Genomic DNA, 19,477 nt, shown 5'->3' on the forward strand with positions numbered 1-19,477 from the left:
TTTATTTGACCTTATCAAAACGCGACCTAAAAAAGTATCATCAAAATTTTTCATTTGAGAAAAGCAATATTTCGACAATTGAAACCTTTAATTTGTGGCAATACGTAAAGCATTTCCTGTGCCGAGAAAAAATTAGGAACCGCCAATTTTCAGACGGCCAAATTGTTAGTTCTTCAAGAGTGGGATTAGAATTAAAACCAAATTTAATTTTGAAACAAAGCTTGTTGAATTCCGTTGTTAACAAAACTAATTACAATTTGCTCGAATTTTTGGATATAGTTGTAAACCGTGAGTCTATAATTTACTACCAGGCTACCCGCGATGAAACGTCGTACGACGTTGCTACTGCCAATTTCTCCTCATCCTGTAATACTTTTGAAAAAAAACAATAGTCAACTACGAAATAAAAAACTGCAGATCTCCATACAAAACCTAATAAACTCTAGGCCCAGGTAAAATACGGCTATTGGCAAAGGTCCTGGGTTAACAAAAAACCGAACGACCACCGCAAGGACTGCCTCCTGGGCGTGGTTGGAAAGTCCTAGTTAAAGTTGCAAACTTTAAGGTAGAATTCGTAATACAAATAAGTTTTACTTTAGTGTTCCTGATTAGCCACTTAAAAGTTAAAGATAAAATAAATTCAGCTAAAAAGCATGGCCATAAGGTTTTAAACTTAAATAAATTTGTCCCCAACAAATAAAACGCATTTTTTTTCCAAATAAACATTTCGTTAAATTTTCAGTTATCGGAATGCCGCCTCATTGTCGAAAAAAAAAAACAAAAAAAAACATTTTGAAACATGTATATGGTAAACAGATAAATCACATACATTTCCCCAAAAAAACTCGAATTCTCATTTCGGCGAAATGACGGTGGTGTGAAAATTACATAAACACGCAACTAACTGTTGGGGATTTTATATCACGTGATATACGATGCGGTTGGTTACCCAAGCATATCGGCAATTTCTGACAATTTACCATTCTTTTTCCCATGTCTCGTCACACAACCAGGTGGCACATTGGCTTTGTTAACTGCGCGAAAAACTTGAGCGGTGGGTTCGAATCTTGACACGCAGCGAAGGCCGAAGGTAAGTTGGTTTAATTCGGAAACTAGTTTGAAACATTTCTGACACTTGCAACTTACATTTGTAGATACCATGTCAAAAACATGCCCCCATTGCAAATCGAGTGATTTGGACGTCGACCCATCGCGAGGAGATATAGTATGTAAAAACTGTGGCTCAGTTCTAGAGGAAAACTCAATAGTTTCAGAAGTAACCATCCAAGAAAATGCTGATGGTTCTTCATCGGTTGTTGGACAGTTTGTGTCATCGGAAGGTATATAATACATATATATATAATACATACACATATATTTAGTTGTATAAAAACCTCTGGGGTACCACAGGGAGCTATAAACCATACTTAAATGGATTCCAATATGGACTTGGGAAGGAATCAAGACAAGTAACCCTTGACAAAGGTAAAAAAATTGTCCAACACTTGCGTAGTTAAGAAAAGCTGCAATTTATGTGTTTAATTTAGGAAAACAAAGCATTCGCGACCTTGCTGCACTGCTAAAATTGAACAAACATTGTATTGACACTGCTTACAATTTCTTCAAAATGGCAATCAGCAAAAGGCTTTCCCGGGGGAGAAGAATCAGTCACATCGTTGCTGCATGCCTTTACATGACTTGTAGGACTGAGGGAACACCTCGTATCCTTTTGTATGTTATAACCCACAACTACATATATTCTAGAGATTTGTAACACTGCAATATTATAGGTCATTGATTGCATTTCACTTTATTAACGTAAGTAAAATTTTGAAAAGTGTAAATTGGACATTTCATCTGACTTGTAGATTTTGATTCAAATTCCTAGGAGTTGTACAACTCAAATTCGTAGAATTTATATGCTTCAATCATAGAAAATGTGATTCTGACTGATCAATCCTAGTTTAAATACTACAAACTGTGGGTAAATGATTGGACTAAAAAATCTATCAAAATTAGGCAAAGATCCAGTTTACTCAATGTTGGTTTGTTTAAAGGCTTTCACTTTCTAAAGTCTAGTGCTCTTCAACTGGGTATACGGTGTGCCCAAGTGTATACTACATCAAAACTAGGGTATACAAATGAAGAATGGTATACAAAGGGAATACTGCTTGAGTCAGTGTTACTAAAGGTCACAGTGGTGTTTCTGTGAGATTGCCCTGCTTGTTATGGGCCCCTTCCCTGAAGGGGACACATATTGTTTTTGTACATATATTTTTTTTTTATTTCCTTTTGTGGTCTAACGCTGGTTTGTTCCAAACGTCTGGTTAAGAACGATTGCTTCAAACTTATTTAAATTTACTAGTGATGGGACGGGTACCCGGTACTTGGTACTCGGTATCGATGGTATCGAACGATTTCAGTGGTATCGATACTCGTACTCGGTATCGAAATATTTTGCCTCAGTTTTCGATACCAACGTGCGAGTACCGAAGGTCGGTTTATAACATAAGAATAGGGTAACTTTATGCCAATATTTGCTTCGGACAGCACAAAATTGGAAAAAAGTTTTGCCAGTTTATGTATATCTTTTTCTCTATCATACGGAGATTACATTTTTCTGCATGTGTGTGTGCACGCCTGTACCTCGATCATGGCAGATAAATTAGCCAGTGATATACAACTAAGTTCAACACTGTACTTAAGTACTCGGTACTTGGTATCGAAGGTATATACACGTGGTACTCGGTATCGGTACTCGCTTCAAAACCTGGTATCGTCCCATCACTAAAATTTACACACTTGTTAGTTATCCAAATTTCATCCTCCTGAAGTGTGAAACCCATTAACCCACAGGCTCTCAAAAGGTGAAATTTTAAATTAATTATTTTTTAGGTTTACCTTTTAGGTCAGAAATACATTTCCTAATAGGCTGAAATTTTTATCAGTTGTTTGTAGTGGGTTTTTCCTTAAGTATATTTTCAAAAATTTTGACTAAATCCAAATAGTTACTTTTACAGCCTCGAAAATTTGAATGTGTGTTAAACATTGACAAAATGTTACTGCTATACTACAGCACAGAAGTCTGATTAGCGATTGTGGCAGTTTAATGCAGGGCCAATTATTTTCTACTCAACTCATTACTATGATGCAATATTTTTAAACCCCGAAAAACAATTACAAAATAATTTGTTAATTCAGTCATTATGGGTCCCCTTCTATGAAGGGGACACATATTGTTTTTGTCCGTATTTTTTTTCTGTCTAACGCTGGTTTGTTATACACGTTTGGTCAAGAAAGAGTGCTTTAAATTTATTCAAATTGGAACAAATGTTAGTTATTAATCCAAATTTGATCCTCCTGAAGTGTGACCCCGAATGACCCAGCGGTTCACCCGCAGGCCCCCAAAACGTTTTTTTTTAAGCGGCTGTACTGACTAAAGTACAGCATCTCTGAGTGATATGCTTTGTTGTTTGGTGCAATATAAGATATTTCAAAGAATTTTTTATCTTTTTTTTCGATTCACTCATTTTGACCCCTTAAACCCCCAAATATTCATTTCTGTTTAACGCTGGTTTGTTAAATACGTTTGGTCAAGAAAGAGTGCTTTAAATTTATTCAAATTTGGACAGATGTTAGTTATTAATCCAAATTTGATCCTCCTGAAGTTTGACCCCAAACGACAGAGCAGTTCACCCACAGGCCCCCAAAACGAAAAAAATTAAAACGGCTGTACTGACTAAAGTACATAATCTGAGAGTTTCATGCTTTGTGGTTGGTGCAATGTAAGGTATTCTAAAGAATTTGGTAACTTTTTATTGGATTCACCCATTTTACCCCTTAAACCTAAAAATAATAAGTTTTAGGCCAAAAATACAAGCCCTAATGTGCTGAAATGTTAAACAATTGTTTGCAGTAGATTATTCGTTTAGTATTTAAAATTTTGCCTTAATTGGCCAAATAGTTACTTTTACAGCCCATAATATGTGTACACTGTCAGTCAGATAGAAGTCTCAACTCTCAAGGGAGTAATTCACTTATTTACGATTAAGGCGGGTGAATGCAGCGGGAGTGCTCAGCTTGACGTCCGGACGGACGTTTTACAAGACAGTCGTGTTGGTGATTAGAAATCAGCTGTTTTTTGAGCAGCTATGCTATGTCGTTTTATAAAGTATCAAGCACATTTTCAGTTGTGGAAAATTGTGTTTAAAAACTGACCTTGAACGACAATATCAAGGTCAAAGCATGCGATTAAATTTAAAGTATTTTTCCTGTTCTTATTTACTGTTTTTTTTTGTAATTATATGACAATAATGATGCAAAAAGAATATGGACAAAACTGAAAGCTGGGTTATTGCTAAAGTTGGTTAGTTTTTTTCTTAAGAATTTAAAAATAACCAGGATGTTAAATCCGCACAAACGCGCATGGGGACCCATTCGTTTTTGCTTGCAAAAGCAATCATATATGTAGATCAAAGGATGTGTATAGTAAATTGGTAAATATCGTATAGAATATATAAAGTGGAAGTATATCAGAAAGCCGCCTTTCTAGTTTCTTGATTGGCACAATTAAAAAAAAAAATTGGCACAGTTGCAATGTGTGTATGTAGAGCTGCAGAAACCTCTTGTGATGGGGACCATCCCATGCATATAGTAACTTTGACCTCATGTGCTTCACTTGACAACATGTTGCCAGATGTGGCCAAATCCAACCGACTGTAAACCAACCAATCGCTTCTGGCAAGCTAAAACTTTGAACAGCAAACAAGGAACTCACAAGGACAAAAACAATATGTGTCCCCTTCATATTAATAGCAGCATCGTTTTACCATAGCCAAATTCACATAAACTTGTATGCGGGGACCCATTAGTTTTTGCTTGCACAAACAATTGTGTGTGTAGGTGCAATGGTTTGTATAGTAAATAAGATTAAATGTAATATAAAATATATGAAATGGAAATATATAGGAAAGCCACCCTTTCTAGTCATCAATATTATTGCGTCAGTTTATGAGTGTTGTGTCAATAATGCGAATTATAAAGCAATGGACATATGCCTGCACTAACTGTTAAAAAATTTTATTTTTTTTAAATACTGCTAGTTTTGCTGATATTTCTCCTAAAGAAATTCGGAATATTAAAATTTAGCGAATAAGGTCATTTATATCTTTGTGTACATAAAGATTTCCGGTCTTGTCAGAACTAAGTCAAAGCATAGATTTGTTAGACATTGATTATTTGATTCTTACTCATCTAGACAGTGGTTGATCAGTTTTAATCACCTTAATTGGAATCAGAAACTACCTAATATTATGCAACAAATAAAACAGATTTGGCTAAGGTGGAGTGTAACAAGTAGGCAACAATCAGTTGTTAACTTGTTATAAACCACCTCAATGCTGGTTTAATGTGCAACTTTGCTATTGTTACTTAAATAATATGGATTAACCAAAGCGTTTTTTTAAGGAATGCATTACAAGTCATTTGTACCTAAGTTTTACCTGACTTAAGTCAACATCTGCATAAATCAAGTCTGGTTTACCTGGGTTTTACTGTACATCCTAGAACAGTGGTTCTCAAAGTATGGGTCGCACAGGGTCAAAAAATGGGTCGCGTTATGGAGATTTAATTCTGCCCAAATGATCTTTTTTTATTTCATTTTTAAAGTTTTTGTTTTCGTCCATCATGACTGAATTCTTACATTATAAGCATTTTATTTGGCTTCATCTCAGTAACCTGGAGTATTGTATCATAAGTTGTTTTCTGACAGTTTTGATGACAGCCAGCTGTTGTACAGCCATAGCCAACTACAGCCTCAATTGACCAAGTTGTACAGTAAATTGAACCAATCATTACAACATACCGACAATAGCCTTCCAATTTTACTGTTATGCACATGGCAATTGTAACGTCATAGGACGGGAAATAATAGGACTAACCATGCGAAACTGAACGTGGAGATGTAACAGTTAGCATTCAAGGATGAGTAGTTATTATGGGTCCCCTTCCCTGAAGGGGACACATATTGTTTTTGTCTATATTTTTTTTTTCTTTTTTTCTTTTTTTCTTTTTTCTTTTTTTCTTTTTTTCTTTTTTTCTTTCTAACGCAGATTTGTTCCCACGTTTTGGTCAACAAAGAATGGTTCAATCTTTTTCAAATTTACACACATTGTAGATATTGGTCTAAAGATGGTCCATGTAAATTTTGACCCCGTTTGATCCCTCGGTTCACCCACAGCCCCCCAAAACGTGAAATTTTTAGCGCGGCTATTGTTCCCACGTTTTGGTCAAGAAAGAATGGTTCAAACTTTTTCAAATTTACACACATTACAGATATTGGTCTAAAGATGGTCCATGTTAATTTTGACCCCGTATGACCCAGAGGTTCACCCACAGGCCCCCGAAACGTAAATGTGTCTAACGCTCGTTTGGTCAAGAAAGACACTGTAGGCAGAAGTACCAAGAGAGTAACTCACTGGTTTACGATAGCGGGAGGGCTCAGCTTGACGTCGGACATATGTTTTACGAGACGTCGTTTCAGTGATTAGCAATCAGCTGTTTTGCACAGCAATGCTATTTCGTTTTATTAAGTTATCACTCACATTTTTAGTTTTGGCGAAGGTTTTACACCTATGACGTGATTTAAACCTAATAACCATGCTTCGGTTTTGTATATGTCAAGAAAAACTTTGTTAATCAAAGTTAAGATGAAAAAATTAACTTGACTTTATTGCCAAATAAATATTTTTTTAAATGCTCGTTGTCAGGTTGGCCGCCGCATGATCACGGGTTACTTAAGGTCAACTAGTCGGTATTACAAATACAGCTCAGAACTTTCTTCATAACTTAGCGTTTTTTTGACATTTAATTTAGGAGTCAATACTCAAGGCATGTATAAAATAGGCTTAACAGTATTGTTGAACACGAATGACGGCGAGCTTTTGAAAACGGTGTCAAAAGGTCAAACAGTCGTTTGGCGTGTGCACCCTGAGAGGTTACTACAGGTCAATGGTACTCGTTTTGCAAAACAAAGTTAAATGAAAAACAATTTGTTATGTATACACTTGTAGCAAGTTGCTTTTTAATTTAAAATCTCTGCAAAACAACTGTTACAGCTTTCTAAAAAAATTGTGTTCAAAACCCGACCTTGGAGGACTATATCAGGGTCAAAGCAAGAGATTAGATTTAAGTCTTTGTTACGTTTTTTTAATGTTTTTGTAATTACATGACAAAAAAAATGCAAAAAGAATACGAACAATTTTTGTTGTTGTTGGGTTAATGCTTTCTAAAAATTTGTCCTTAAGAATCTAAAAATCACCGCAACATTTGTTTACTGTAAATCCGCACAAACGCGCGTGTGGGGACCCATTAGTTTTTGTTTACAAAAACAATCATATGTGTAGATCAAATGATGTGTATAGTAAATTGGTAAATATCGTTTAGAATATATAAAATGGAAGTATATCAGAAAGCCACTCTTCTAGTTCTTACAAGGAAAATAATACACTTTTATAAATACACCCAAGATTTGGGTCCTGCTCAAAAAAGTTTGAGAACCACTGTCCTAGAAAAATGACAAAAAAAAATGAAAAATCAGGATCAGCAAAAATGTTTGAGTCAACCAAAACCTTGGTCCTTTTTTGCAAACATGTGGTTGCTAACTTTATCAAGCAATGTTCAGTACAATTTTTTTACATCAGAAGTAAATATACATTTCTTAACTGCTTTTTGATAGATTTATTGTTGGACTTCAGTGATATTACACAAGTAAGTCCTGTAATCCTTTTCAAAATGTCTTTTTTATCTTTTTGTTTTTTAGGTTAATGTTTTTACACTTGGAAAAGTCTTTCTACTTTTGGCAAAGGAACTTCACATCAACTTACCAGTGCTAGGTAAGAATTTTTTACATACTGATTTTATAAAGCAGCAGCCTTTTATTACAAATTTTTAAAAAGGTATTTTTGCACAATATTAAAACCCACAAAAACAGTGATGTGCAATTACCAAAATATAAACATATGAAGGATGTTCAGTAAGAAAGTCAGTAAACATCAAACTGCAACAAATTAGGAATGTAAAAAAAGCAAACTAGGATTCACCATGATAAAAGATGAGCTCAGGAATTTGGCCACCTTGAACACCAGTGCCATTGGTACTATCAATTGAGCATTGAAACTGAATGGTAATTCCATCGCAAACAACTTCAGCAAGGCCTTCTTGGCCAAAGTAGCTAAGTTCATTTCCATCTAGAACAGCTGAGGCTGTGTAAAATATGCCTGGTTCACACTGAACTGGATGTCTGAACCAAACAGGAAATGTTTTACTGCAACCGTCGGAGAAGAATTCCACTCTTTCCTCTGCTAATACAACACTGTTGTGGGTAAGTTTGATATGAGCAACATAATTTGCTGCTCCAGTACTGGACCCATATAATCCATAGCCAGCAATAAATATCCGTTTTTCTGCCATGAAGCATATGGAGTCGCACCTTCCTCTGTATCTCCATTGATTGCTTCTGTATGCTGAGGATTGAAAACGATGGCAACTGTGGGGAACAAGGCCCTTACGTGGCTTTGTCAGAAAGGAAAGTTTCGGTTTATTTGAGGCAGAATACCAAAAGAATATGTCAATTATTTCCTCCTTAGTCAACATGTCAGAATCAGCTGGACCGTCAGCAAATTCCTGAAGCAAAATAGTCATGAAACAAGGTTTAGAAGATATCTTATAGTAAGACTGACCTGTAGTGACATAGTTGGAATTCTAATCAGAAAAAGTCCATCTCCCAAAACCTTCCTTTTGTTGATGGTGTTTGGATTGAGGTTCTGTCTTTTACATTCTGCTGTAGCCCATTTGTTAGCCGCATTAAACACGGCAGTTTCACGGACATTGAGTGTTTCCCTCGAGAGGATTAATTTCAAAGTGTTGACATCAATATCAGTAAAGTCATCTGCTTCTAATGCTAGCTCTGCCTGTGCATCAATCACCTGAAAAAGATGGGAAAATTCAATATTAACGATTACAGACCATTCTTTCTTGTAAGTAAATATACCTCCCAGCATCTCTGGGTAAGATCTTTTTCCTCGAACAAACGGCTCTGAGACAGTAAAATGCAGGCATTTTTAAAACTTAAGCTTGTTTCGAGAAATTGCACACAAGCATGGGCCAGGTATGGTACAATGTACTTCTTAGCAGCATAAAGGGTTGCCAGAACACTTTCAGCTTCTATACAGACTTCATCAGAATACAGATATCTAGAAGAGTCAAAACAATGTTTATGTCCAAGTTACACAATTTTCTAACTGTGTACTTACCTTAAGAGGTTAAGGAATGCCGATGGATCCACATCTGGGATGACTATCTTTTCTTTGTTTTCTGCTAGATTCCCATTAAACATTGCAAAGAAAACTGAGCTTCCAATTGCCAAAACATATTTGTGTGCTGGAATGCACATGGCAGAATCTGCAGTGCACAAATGTAAATGTTTAGTATTGTCTCCAAGGATTTTCCACGGTTCAACTTACCACTTGATCCAACTAAAAATTTTACATCACTTAACAGCTTGTTGTTAAACATTACAGCATTCCTTTCTCGGATTGTTGACTTTGGAACTTGCCATTCTGTCCCCCCTGGTGAATGACTGCTCTTTTTATCTTGTTTGGTTGATGTTTTTCTCTTTACTGCAGTACTTACTGAGCTGACACTAAAAATAAAATAAAAACAATACAACGGCAGTAATTAAGCCCAGTTCCAATGTTTAAATCAATCTTCTAAAATGTTTTGATGCTCAAAAGAAAATGACTGTAACAAGTTACCTGTTAAAATTTGGATTGACTGACAGATTTTGAAGTTGAGGGGAAAGATTCTCAGAATTCCCTCTGCTTTCCATGTTTTCATCGTCAATAACTTCGTCCATAATCAATCAGAATCAGTTACAAAACAGTATCTGTGGCAAAACCTGCTGTTAGTGTTACGTATGTCAAAATAATTAGGCATTTAACGTAATTAAACCGCCCATTTATACCGGGTGGGGGTAGCAGTTAGTGGGTAAGGTGTAATAAAAACGTTCAATTTTATCCACTGCTCAAATAAATAGTCCAAATTGTCTGAACACAACATCGCTAAAAAACAAAACAACTGTGTGTGAGTGTGACTGATTAGGCAATAGGCATATCGCCGTCTACACAAATTATAATTTTTTTGCGTTATTAGTTCGCAATAACAACTGTATTTCACACTTTGCAAGGTACCGTACAGTTGTTGTTCGGTTTTATTTTATTGAAGCGTGTAAAATATGAATGTTGTGTACGTTACCTTTGGTGTTAACATTTAGCCTCAAATATTTTGATTTAATTTTAGTTTCATTCAGTAATTTTACAAAATTTGCTTGTTAAGAAGGAAATGTTGAACTTTTTCACCAGTTTTAAATTCTTTGCGTGTTGTACCTAAAACGTTGTGATCATATGTTTGTGCAATCTCACAAATAATTGTGAAAAACTTTACAACAATAGAAAGCACCCAAAAGCCACTACAGACCACTGCTACATTCTTAAAAATCTGCCAATGACAAAAATTAGTTGTGCAAACATGTTTTTAAGTTGTATTAAACACATTTCGGAAGTGACTTGTTGACACGTCGTGACGTCATTGACTTGCAATAAAATAGTTTGCGATTAATATAATGAACACATATAAAACGACGAAGTGGTATGATACATCGCTTGCAAGTTATAGAGAAAATATGTGCTGATGCGAAAAATTATCTGGGTTTTAAAAATTATTATCTTTCTTGAAGTACCCAATCAATACTTTTGATATTTGTGGCCCCTCAGACTCATGAGCCCTGGTGTGGCGCACCGCTGCCACCCGTTCTCGCGGGACGTGCAAGCGTTGACCTTACTCCCTCATAACTTACGAATGCACACACATACTTCAAGAAAAGTTTAAACGAACACAACGCAGCTTGCTACGAATGCACACACATACTTCAAGAAAAGTGTCAACGAACACAACGCAGCTTGCTAGGTGCATAACAAATTTACGATACCAAGTGTTTTAAACTTACAACACTTGTGTTTTGGTGCAATTATATACACGGTGTTAACTGCACCGCGGCGCAAAAGAGTCCCAAGCAGATTTGCCGCAAACGAATGTGGGCGCACTTCCCAAACATTTTAGGGTGAAAGTGGAGCTCGGTAACAAGCCACTCGACGTGCGAGTCTTATTGTTCTGACGCGTAACTTATCCTCGCACACTTCGCAGATTAGCATTCAGAACGAGGCTCATTTAGTTAATTCGCTTGTCTTGAGAAAGGGTCTTAGCAAGGGAATTTAATGAGATCAGAACATTCAGATTGACAATACGTGCACTTAGTTTAGCATCTCGACAGAACTTTATCAGCAGTAGCGACGTTCATTGTTAGTCACGATTTGTCTCGTTACAACCTTTGTCAAGTGCTATTTCAACAGATCAAGTATTTTGTTAGGAGCCATTGTGCGCGTTGGTTGGTAAAATCTATGCCAATTTCAATTGTGTGGACAACCAGGGAAAATAGTGTATAAATTAAACATCGCGGCAACAATCAGGCTTACAGTGCAGCGATTTTCTATTCTACCTTTGTTAAATTCAGACCTTGGTTCGAACTGTAAATACTGTGTTTGCTTAGGAAAGCATTTAACGTGACATTAAGAGCTTGGTAGTAGATTTGTGAAACAAAATGGATAGCAGCACGCGACACCTTGCACCGACACATTCCGTGTATCACCGATTTTTGCAACCAGCTTATGAAAGAATGATTATTCAACACGTTTACAAGAACAAAATCAACCTAAAGTCTGGTGCGCTTGGTCAATTGACCCAAAAGCGGCCTAAAACTACAGGTAAGTCAAGTTTTGTTTTGCAATTTATTTTGTGTGCTTTCTTTTTTTATCTTCTGAGCAGGCTATCTAGGTAAAAAATATGAAGGAAGTTCTTATCCGGCGGCGTCCACCTACTGGAATCCATCTCCAACTGAACATTGGCAGTGTCAACTGGCGAGCTCTGTACAAAGTGTAAGCACCTTATTTTTATTTTACAAAAACTCACATGCCTGATCATAAAATCAGGGAAACAATAAACAACAACACTTGTTATTTTATGCAGGAGAGTGGCAAGCGTCCCTCACTCCCGCAAAACACAGATGAATTTAACATGAAAGCATCGTCGAGAGCCAATACGTTTAGCGCGACAACCAAAGTGCGCGAGGTGCCAGTTTCCGGAATTTACAAGAAAGAGATCCAAGAGTTTCGATCCCGTACTCCTTCAGCACGTGGAGTGCGTGCTGCTGCGATAACTAACCGCTCCTGGGTCGCTTCACATAGTGCCAAGTTAGTAATTAAATTAGGCTTATGTTTTATATTTTGTATCAAATCTGCAAGTTTCATACAAAGTCCGATATTTTTTGTGTAAATGATAAGTTTATGTAGGGCATCGAGCATTGGTCATACGACTGTGCGGACGCGTTCGGGCAACACAACCAGTGAACAGTCCGCAAGACTGCAGAGAGAATATGAACATTTGCAATTGACTCGAGAACGAAAGCGACAAGCACAGATGTCTTCACACAGAATGGACCGAATGTAAGAACTTTTTGTCATACTTTCAACCGACACTTTTATTTGAATTGTAACGTTAAGCACAATTGAGATAACCAATTTTCCCCATAGGTATTACATGCACGGATCTTCATCCAAAATTCACGACAAGTACGCAGTCACCGAGGAGGAACTGGGTCGTTTGAGATCTTTAGCAATTTCGCAGGGGATTAAAATTCCCTTTTCCGCCTACTCCGATAAACGATCCTCAGTTGTCAGCGGACCACATTCTACACCCCGCGGTCCAGATGATGACGATGACATTAACTACGATTTGGAGCAACAAAATGGCCAAAAGACGGTGATTCCAACTGCTGATGATCTTTCAGTGGGTGATGTGGTATCGCAGGACGGAACGGAAAAGGCCAGCTCGGGAAACACTAAGGAAGACCGAGCCACATCGGACAACGAGGATGACGATTTGACACGGTTTGATGTTCTCACGCCGACTGATCGTTCAGCCGGCGTCGAGCCATCATCGCCCAAGCCGAAACCGAGTGCTGATAATCTGTCTGTTAAATCGGATACCGCTGCATTAAGTCAAAAGCAAAGAAATGTGACTTTTCTCACAGAAGCAGAGGATGGAACTTGCACGTAGCAACCAGAGGCGTAGGCTTACGATATCTAATTGTTGTAAGCGCTGTAGCTATTTAGAATTATATTGTTTACTTCATCTATAAGATGTAATTACGGAAGGTTGTATTTCGATCTGTTTGCGTTTTTATCACAAGCAAAAGCAACGCATCACCAATCCACCGTTCCACAGTACATGGATTTACACCAAAACACCACCTGTAACAGTGAATGTTTTCATTGAAAACAAGGACCAGACCAAGGAGAACAATTACCATACGGTATTTCTAAGCGCGAGTTGACACGAAACGCGATACGAGCTGGTGATACGCGATCCAGGCCATTCATGGCGTCGTTATCAACCAAATGTCTGGAATTGCGAACTGTGGTATAAACAGGCCAATAAAAAAACTTTGCTTTGATACCTAACATTACAGTAAACCGGATGTAGTTTTGATTAAACAAAGAAGTGTGTGTTTTATTCCAGGCTGCAATTCATGAAGGTCACGTGCTTTAATATCATTACCAGTGAGTGACACGTGATTTTTAGGATGTTCGTATGTTTTAAACGTTTGATTAGCAGTTCAGTGTATGAACTAATGTTTATGGTTTTCTGTTCGCTTTTTTAGATTTTGAGCTTCGCACCACATATTGCACTAATCTTTTGTTTCCTTTTTCACGAAAGTACGCAACTTGTTTGAACTGTGCAAGTTGTAATATATACACGAGTGGTTTGATACACCTGCTTTTAAATATGTTTGCGTACAAATATAATGCAATAAATTTTTGATCCGCCTTGTTGGCTTTCGTTAGTATTCTGACTTAACAGCATAACAGCGCCTCTACCGAATATACTTGTTTCATTTACACATTTCACCTTTTTCTCCAGACCCATGTATGTACATTACACGGTTCGCACACCGACTCGATTTTGGCGAAAAGACGAATGACGTCACTGTCACGGCATTGCGACTCGTGTCACGAATGAAACGAGATTGGCTGCACACTGGTCGACGACCCTCCGGGCTCTGTGGCGCCGCCCTACTGGTGGCTGCCCGCCTTCATGGCTTTAACTGTGACCTGAACGACATCGTTAAAGTAGTGAAGATCGGACATGAGACCATCCGCAAAAGGTAACAAAGCTGACATTTTTTGCTGCTAAGCAATTTTTTGAAACTTTTTTCGTGAATGTACCAAACAAGCATTCTTGTTAATACTGGAAAGCATGACTTATGAACGTTCAAAAAAAGCCTATTGTACAGTTAAAACCTACCGGATTGCGATTGAAGTTCATTTTTTTAACACCGGTGGAGTTTCGTAGCATGAATTACGCCTACTTACGATTGGTCAACTATTTTTTGCTAACAAGCTTAAAAATTCCAAATCTGCATAATGTTTTAAACAGTTAAAATTGTACCAAATAAACTTGTAAAAATAAATTTGACATATTTGAAAAAATTTAGTTAAAAATTAAAATTGACTGAAAGACACAGGGCTGAAAGGAAAGAACTTAAGCTTTTCATGTATATGTGGAACCCTATAGGTACTGATAGCCCACTGTTGTAATTAGGTTGACAGAGTTCGAATCAACCCCGTCTTCTCAGCTGACGATCAACGAGTTTATGAACATCGATCTTGAAGCAGAGCACGATCCTCCCGCTTTTTATAATGGAAGAATAAAGACGAAAATTCAACAACTTGAAACCCAAGCTGGAGGAATGACTTATATAGAAAGTGTGTGATTTAGGACATAGTTAATTATTCATCAAACTTCAAATGCTATTAACTATAAATCACTTTTTTGTTGTGTTTCTCACAGCGGAAATTGGGAAGTTGTCCCATGCTATTGATGACAAATTGGCTCAAGGGAGACCAGGTAGTCAAAAAGTTTTAACATACTTTTGTGTAAATTTAGTAAGTTCTATCTAAGTGTTGTTGTTCATTTTAAGACTTTAATCGTTTACCGTGTTGATTTTATTAAAAAGATTCCCCAGTAGCAGGCAAACCTTCCAGCTCATTGGCCAAACCCTGCATCACTGAGAGTAAGTCATTGACGTAATATAGTTCCTTTTCAAACATAATTTTAATGTATCTGTGTTTCAGATGGTTTGTACGATGAACCTGCTGAACCCGAGGACCCTGACTTGAAAATTTCAGCCAGTTTTGTGCACTCAGAAAACCCACAGGTTCTTGCCGAAACCTTTTTGACACCAAACAGATCGTCGAACCGTCCAAAAAGTAATTTTACGCTGGTCGATGCCTTGCCGAATTGTTTTGAAACTATGTTGACTTTTTACATTTTAGATGGCCCAACAGCACCTTATCCCAACGGCCTAGGTCCGACTGTTGCCAGTCTAGGTTTAAACCAAAGCGTAAAAGAAAGTCTTTCCACGCCGAGTAAAGACTGTAGGAAAAGGAAAAAATCGGAGGATGGAGAACTTGACCTGGACGGAATCGACGACGAAGAAATAGACAGGGTGAACAGAAAACAATGATATAATTTAGTATTAAAACTGTTTGTACGATACGGTTTGTAAAATTTGCCAGATTTCATATCAATGTGGTCGTTTACGTTTTGGTCGTTCTGAGAACCTAAGTGCTGATGCTAGCATTAACTGCCTGTCGGATTCGCAAATTTTTTTTATGTGATGGGAAACTGTTTTTTACATCCTATTTTTTTGTAATTTCCAGCTTCTCTTGACGCCTCGAGAAAGTGAGATCAAGTCGAAAATCTGGGTTCAGGAATTTGGCGGATTTGTCAAGGTTGGTTTGGCGAAAAATTACGCCTATTAACCGCTTTGTAGGCATATATTTTGCATTCAGTGTATTGGCGGTTGATGTGTTAAGCTGTCCAGCCCTATAGCGTGGCATTCTTGTTAGCGCATAATTAACTTTGTTCACTTACGTTTTTCGCTAGATGAATCATAACTTTTTCACAAAGTGTGACCATAGCGTATAGGAAATAATGATATGGTGAGATCGACCATTCAATCATTTCATTTTATTAAATCGCGTTTTGTGCTCAGGAAATGGAGGAAAAACGCCAAAAGAAACAGGAGGAGCAGAAGAAAAAAGCAAGGCCGTTTCGTAATGCGCGCACGAAACGAAAAGAATATTACGGTGAATCGAGAACGGCAGGAGAAGCGCTGGAAAAACTGTTATCTCGACAAAAACTCTCCAACAAAATTGACTACGAGGCTCTACGAAAGGTAAAGCGGTTCATGTAAATTAAATCCGCGATTACATATTCCAGATTATTTTACTATGTTAGGCTACTGAAGATGATAAAACTGAAGTAATGCATCCACCACATCTAGTGATTGAAGATCACGAACTGCAGCCAAGCTTTGCCAAGAAAAAAAAGAATGCTGTCGAGGCTTGTATTCCTTTTGGGAGCGATGACTTGCCCAAGCCTAGTGTGAGTAAACTTACCATCTGTGTAAACATTTTTACTAGTAATCTAAAGTTTAACTTGTAGCTTGTTTACTGTGGTTGACTTGGTGGACTTATCGCCTTTTATATATTTTTTTGTAGACGGAAACTATTGAGGAGTTCAAACCGCCCGTCTTTTCAACAGAAGACGAGGAAGAAGGGGATGAGGATGCGGAGGAGGATGGTGAAATATGTGAGAGTGCGGGTCTGCTTATGCAAAGTAGGTTTAAGCAGAAATGCCCAATACGTGTTTTATCATCTACATTCTATATAACTTGAGTATAGGATATACTGGGATCAATTTATACCTGTGCCATTAAACAGATGTTAATGAGGCAAGGTTTTCAGTCTGCTATAGGCAGGGTTGCCATCGACTTGAAACCAAAAATAAGGACAACCGAAAAAATCAAATTTTTATGCGAAACAAAACAAACGTTTTTGAATAAATCATTGCATTTATACGAGCCATGACATATCATATGCAATATTTTGGCCGAAACAATCTGTTCCAGACACTCCTTGTTCGTCGAAAATACTTCACGCATTACACAACAACTCAGGTCTAGGTTTACTTTTACTTGTAGCAGGGATTTGACCAGTATTTGTTGAAAATAAGACAAAAGAAGGACTCAAGTCAAAAATAAGGACATTTCTTAGAAATAAGGACAATGAACTTTGCGGCTCTTCGCCTGGTAAAATGCGGCTCTTACGTCGTTGTCGAAGTTTGGGGCCTACTGTGTATATTTTGGTTAGTGTGTGGCGATCTGGTACAAACTCGTTCTGGTACAAAGTAAAGCTTCAACAATTTTGCTTTTAAACAAACTTACTATCGGTATGGCCACAAACCTAGCCTTAAAACTGCAACCTTTTGTGGCAAATGTCTTGATTGTGATCGCATATATTCAATTGTTGGACAATGAATGGTTGCTTATTGTTGCGTACAATGCGAATGAGACACAAAGCAACAGCAATATTTACAACAAAGTGTTCCAAGTAAAATAATAGTGCCTCAATCCGTTCATTTTCGGGTTACGACGAACGTATTTTATGGGAAGTTTGTCTTGGGTTTGATTTGAGCAACTGTTGGTGGTAAATGCATTAGTAACGTCGCAATGAATTTAGTTTCGCCACTTTGCATTTTTGTTAAACTCGGCGCCTACGTTTGGGGCGCATGCGCATTAGATGAAAATACCGCAAAGTTTTTCAGCGGGGAAAATCTTTTGAGTAAACAATTTTTGTCAAGTTATAGCCTTCAAAATGGCAGTGAAAAAAGATTTTTGCAATTCACCAGACATGAATCTCACCGCACGTTATTAAAAGAATGAGAAAAAAGGATATTTTAATTTATTTCTTTTTGTTTGTGAGATTCGTTGAAATGAGAGTTTTGCGTGAGAGGCAGTGTTTGCACTCACCATTTATTGTTGAAAATGACTGGCCGTGGCCTGTACAAGTCCAATTGTGTCATTATTATGTTGGTGTGCGACATTTGGAATAAATATGGCTAAGCACAAGTCTCTGTGTGTGAGGAAGGGACAAGGCATTGAACATATCTGCTTATGTGTATAATGTGGCTCTTTGTGTTAACGCAATAAAAAATATGGCTCTTAGGCTTCGACCGGTTGGCCACCCCTGATATAGCCCATCAAAATAAGGACAAATCTTAGAAATAAGGACTGTATGGAACCCTGGCTATAGCCATTAGTCTAATGTCTTATCGTTAGCTGTCCTGACCAAACCTTACGGGTCGAAACATTGTGCACTGTTTGTGCCTAACTTGTCCTTGTTATTTTCCCTGATATAGAGTAAATGTTTAACGTTTTTTAAATGCCCAGTAATCTTTGAAAATTTTCCAAAACTGTGAACGTGTACTCTGCTGATGTTATCGTTCATGTGCATTAACAAAAAACACTGAACTCTTATGTTTAATTTTAGAGATGAGCGGGTACCCTATAGACATCTACAACTGAATACAATGGGGCTTTACGGAAGGCTTCCGTGAAAAGTGAAGTCGAGCACTGCGCCAATTGGCAAACGTTCGGACAATCGTTGTGTCGCAAGCAGTGTTTAATTTTGTTGCACTTCGTTGAGTGATGGTGTGAGTAGGTCTGTTGCTACAAGTGGGCTTGTCGCGACGGTGGTACTGTCGTAAGAGCTGAACTATGTTTTTTTTTTAAAAACTGTTGCCAAAGTTAAATGCACAATTTTATTTTTAAGATGTTTGTTTTAAGGTGTTAACACGGATGAAGTTTAATTTAGCAAGAGTTTCTGGATTGCGGAATAATTTTGGAAACTATTGAGTAGATTATGTATGATACTAAAGTGTGCTGTTTCAGTGCGTTACTAAACTTTTCGTCTGATTTGCACGATAAAACAGCGAAATCGCACGAAAATACTATACATGCTATTAATGTGACTGCATGTTGTCGTAAATCGCTTGATACAGTGCATCAATACAATATGTCTATACATCATGTACGACTTGCATTTTTTTCGCAAGCCCAGAACAGTTTTGTCCAGGAAAAGTTTTGAAATTGACTCAAAACCATTTTCAGTGGTGCTGACACAAGTCACGTTTACAATTTTGGGCTGCTTGTTTTCGGGCGCTTAAAGATTTTACTCAAGGCGAGAGTGTACGTGCGCTCTGTCTCATCGACGCTGCAATCAAGTTAAGATTAAAACTAGTTAAAAAGTGCGTTATATGTACAGATCAAATTAAACCAATTAAATAAAAAGGGAGTTTCTGCAGGAAAAAATGCCTAATGATTCGCGGGGGAAATGCAAATTCGTAAACCGCTTGTTTGCAGTCGTTAATGAGTAAACAGCTGTGCGTGCGATAATTATTC

At 37.5% G+C, this 19,477-nt stretch overlaps 3 protein-coding genes across 3 annotated transcripts; 2 read left to right on the top strand and 1 right to left on the bottom strand.

Moving 5' to 3' along the window:
- Positions 1-956: 956 nt before the first annotated feature.
- LOC145212205 (transcription factor IIIB 90 kDa subunit-like) lies at positions 957-19,105 on the top strand. The gene is made up of 17 exons (XM_080080246.1): positions 957-1,090; positions 1,155-1,340; positions 1,411-1,485; positions 1,548-1,721; positions 7,736-7,767; positions 7,820-7,892; positions 14,092-14,335; positions 14,773-14,936; positions 15,022-15,078; positions 15,188-15,244; positions 15,306-15,440; positions 15,507-15,679; positions 15,894-15,965; positions 16,229-16,411; positions 16,474-16,620; positions 16,737-16,854; positions 18,567-19,105. The coding sequence occupies exons 2-17, from the start codon at positions 1,160-1,162 to the stop codon at positions 18,599-18,601; spliced, it is 1,920 nt and encodes a 639-aa protein (XP_079936372.1). The 5' UTR covers positions 957-1,090; positions 1,155-1,159; the 3' UTR covers positions 18,602-19,105.
- Positions 7,915-9,951, bottom strand: LOC145212210 (BTB/POZ domain-containing protein 6-B-like). The gene is made up of 6 exons (XM_080080251.1): positions 9,813-9,951; positions 9,522-9,700; positions 9,312-9,459; positions 9,050-9,251; positions 8,739-8,984; positions 7,915-8,682 (listed from the first exon to the last, which is right to left on the bottom strand). The coding sequence occupies exons 1-6, from the start codon at positions 9,911-9,913 to the stop codon at positions 8,089-8,091; spliced, it is 1,470 nt and encodes a 489-aa protein (XP_079936377.1). The 5' UTR covers positions 9,914-9,951; the 3' UTR covers positions 7,915-8,088.
- LOC145212211 (uncharacterized) lies at positions 10,076-13,997 on the top strand. The gene is made up of 5 exons (XM_080080253.1): positions 10,076-11,876; positions 11,938-12,047; positions 12,139-12,362; positions 12,462-12,614; positions 12,702-13,997. The coding sequence occupies exons 1-5, from the start codon at positions 11,714-11,716 to the stop codon at positions 13,225-13,227; spliced, it is 1,176 nt and encodes a 391-aa protein (XP_079936379.1). The 5' UTR covers positions 10,076-11,713; the 3' UTR covers positions 13,228-13,997.
- Positions 19,106-19,477: the final 372 nt, after the last annotated feature.

Source organism: Phallusia mammillata, chromosome 2 (assembly GCF_965637545.1).
Source record: "Phallusia mammillata chromosome 2, kaPhaMamm4.hap1.1, whole genome shotgun sequence".
Taxonomy (NCBI): domain Eukaryota; kingdom Metazoa; phylum Chordata; class Ascidiacea; order Phlebobranchia; family Ascidiidae; genus Phallusia; species Phallusia mammillata.

Bases quoted from the DNA above. Each gene is read 5' to 3' on its own strand.
- LOC145212210 (XM_080080251.1), bottom strand. From the start codon at position 9,913: ATGGACGAAGTTATTGACGATGAAAACATGGAAAGCAGAGGGAATTCT. The intron at 9,701-9,812 runs GTAACTTGTTAC...TTTTATTTTTAG, and splicing joins GTCAATCCAAATTTTAACAG to TGTCAGCTCAGTAAGTACTG. The intron at 8,985-9,049 runs GTATATTTACTT...CATCTTTTTCAG, and splicing joins TTACCCAGAGATGCTGGGAG to GTGATTGATGCACAGGCAGA.
- LOC145212205 (XM_080080246.1), top strand. From the start codon at position 1,160: ATGTCAAAAACATGCCCCCATTGCAAATCGAGTGATTTGGACGTCGAC. The intron at 1,341-1,410 runs GTATATAATACA...GGGGTACCACAG, and splicing joins ACAGTTTGTGTCATCGGAAG to GGAGCTATAAACCATACTTA. The intron at 15,441-15,506 runs GTAATTTTACGC...TTTACATTTTAG, and splicing joins ATCGTCGAACCGTCCAAAAA to ATGGCCCAACAGCACCTTAT.
- LOC145212211 (XM_080080253.1), top strand. From the start codon at position 11,714: ATGGATAGCAGCACGCGACACCTTGCACCGACACATTCCGTGTATCAC. The intron at 12,048-12,138 runs GTAAGCACCTTA...TATTTTATGCAG, and splicing joins TGGCGAGCTCTGTACAAAGT to GAGAGTGGCAAGCGTCCCTC. The intron at 12,615-12,701 runs GTAAGAACTTTT...TTTTCCCCATAG, and splicing joins TCACACAGAATGGACCGAAT to GTATTACATGCACGGATCTT.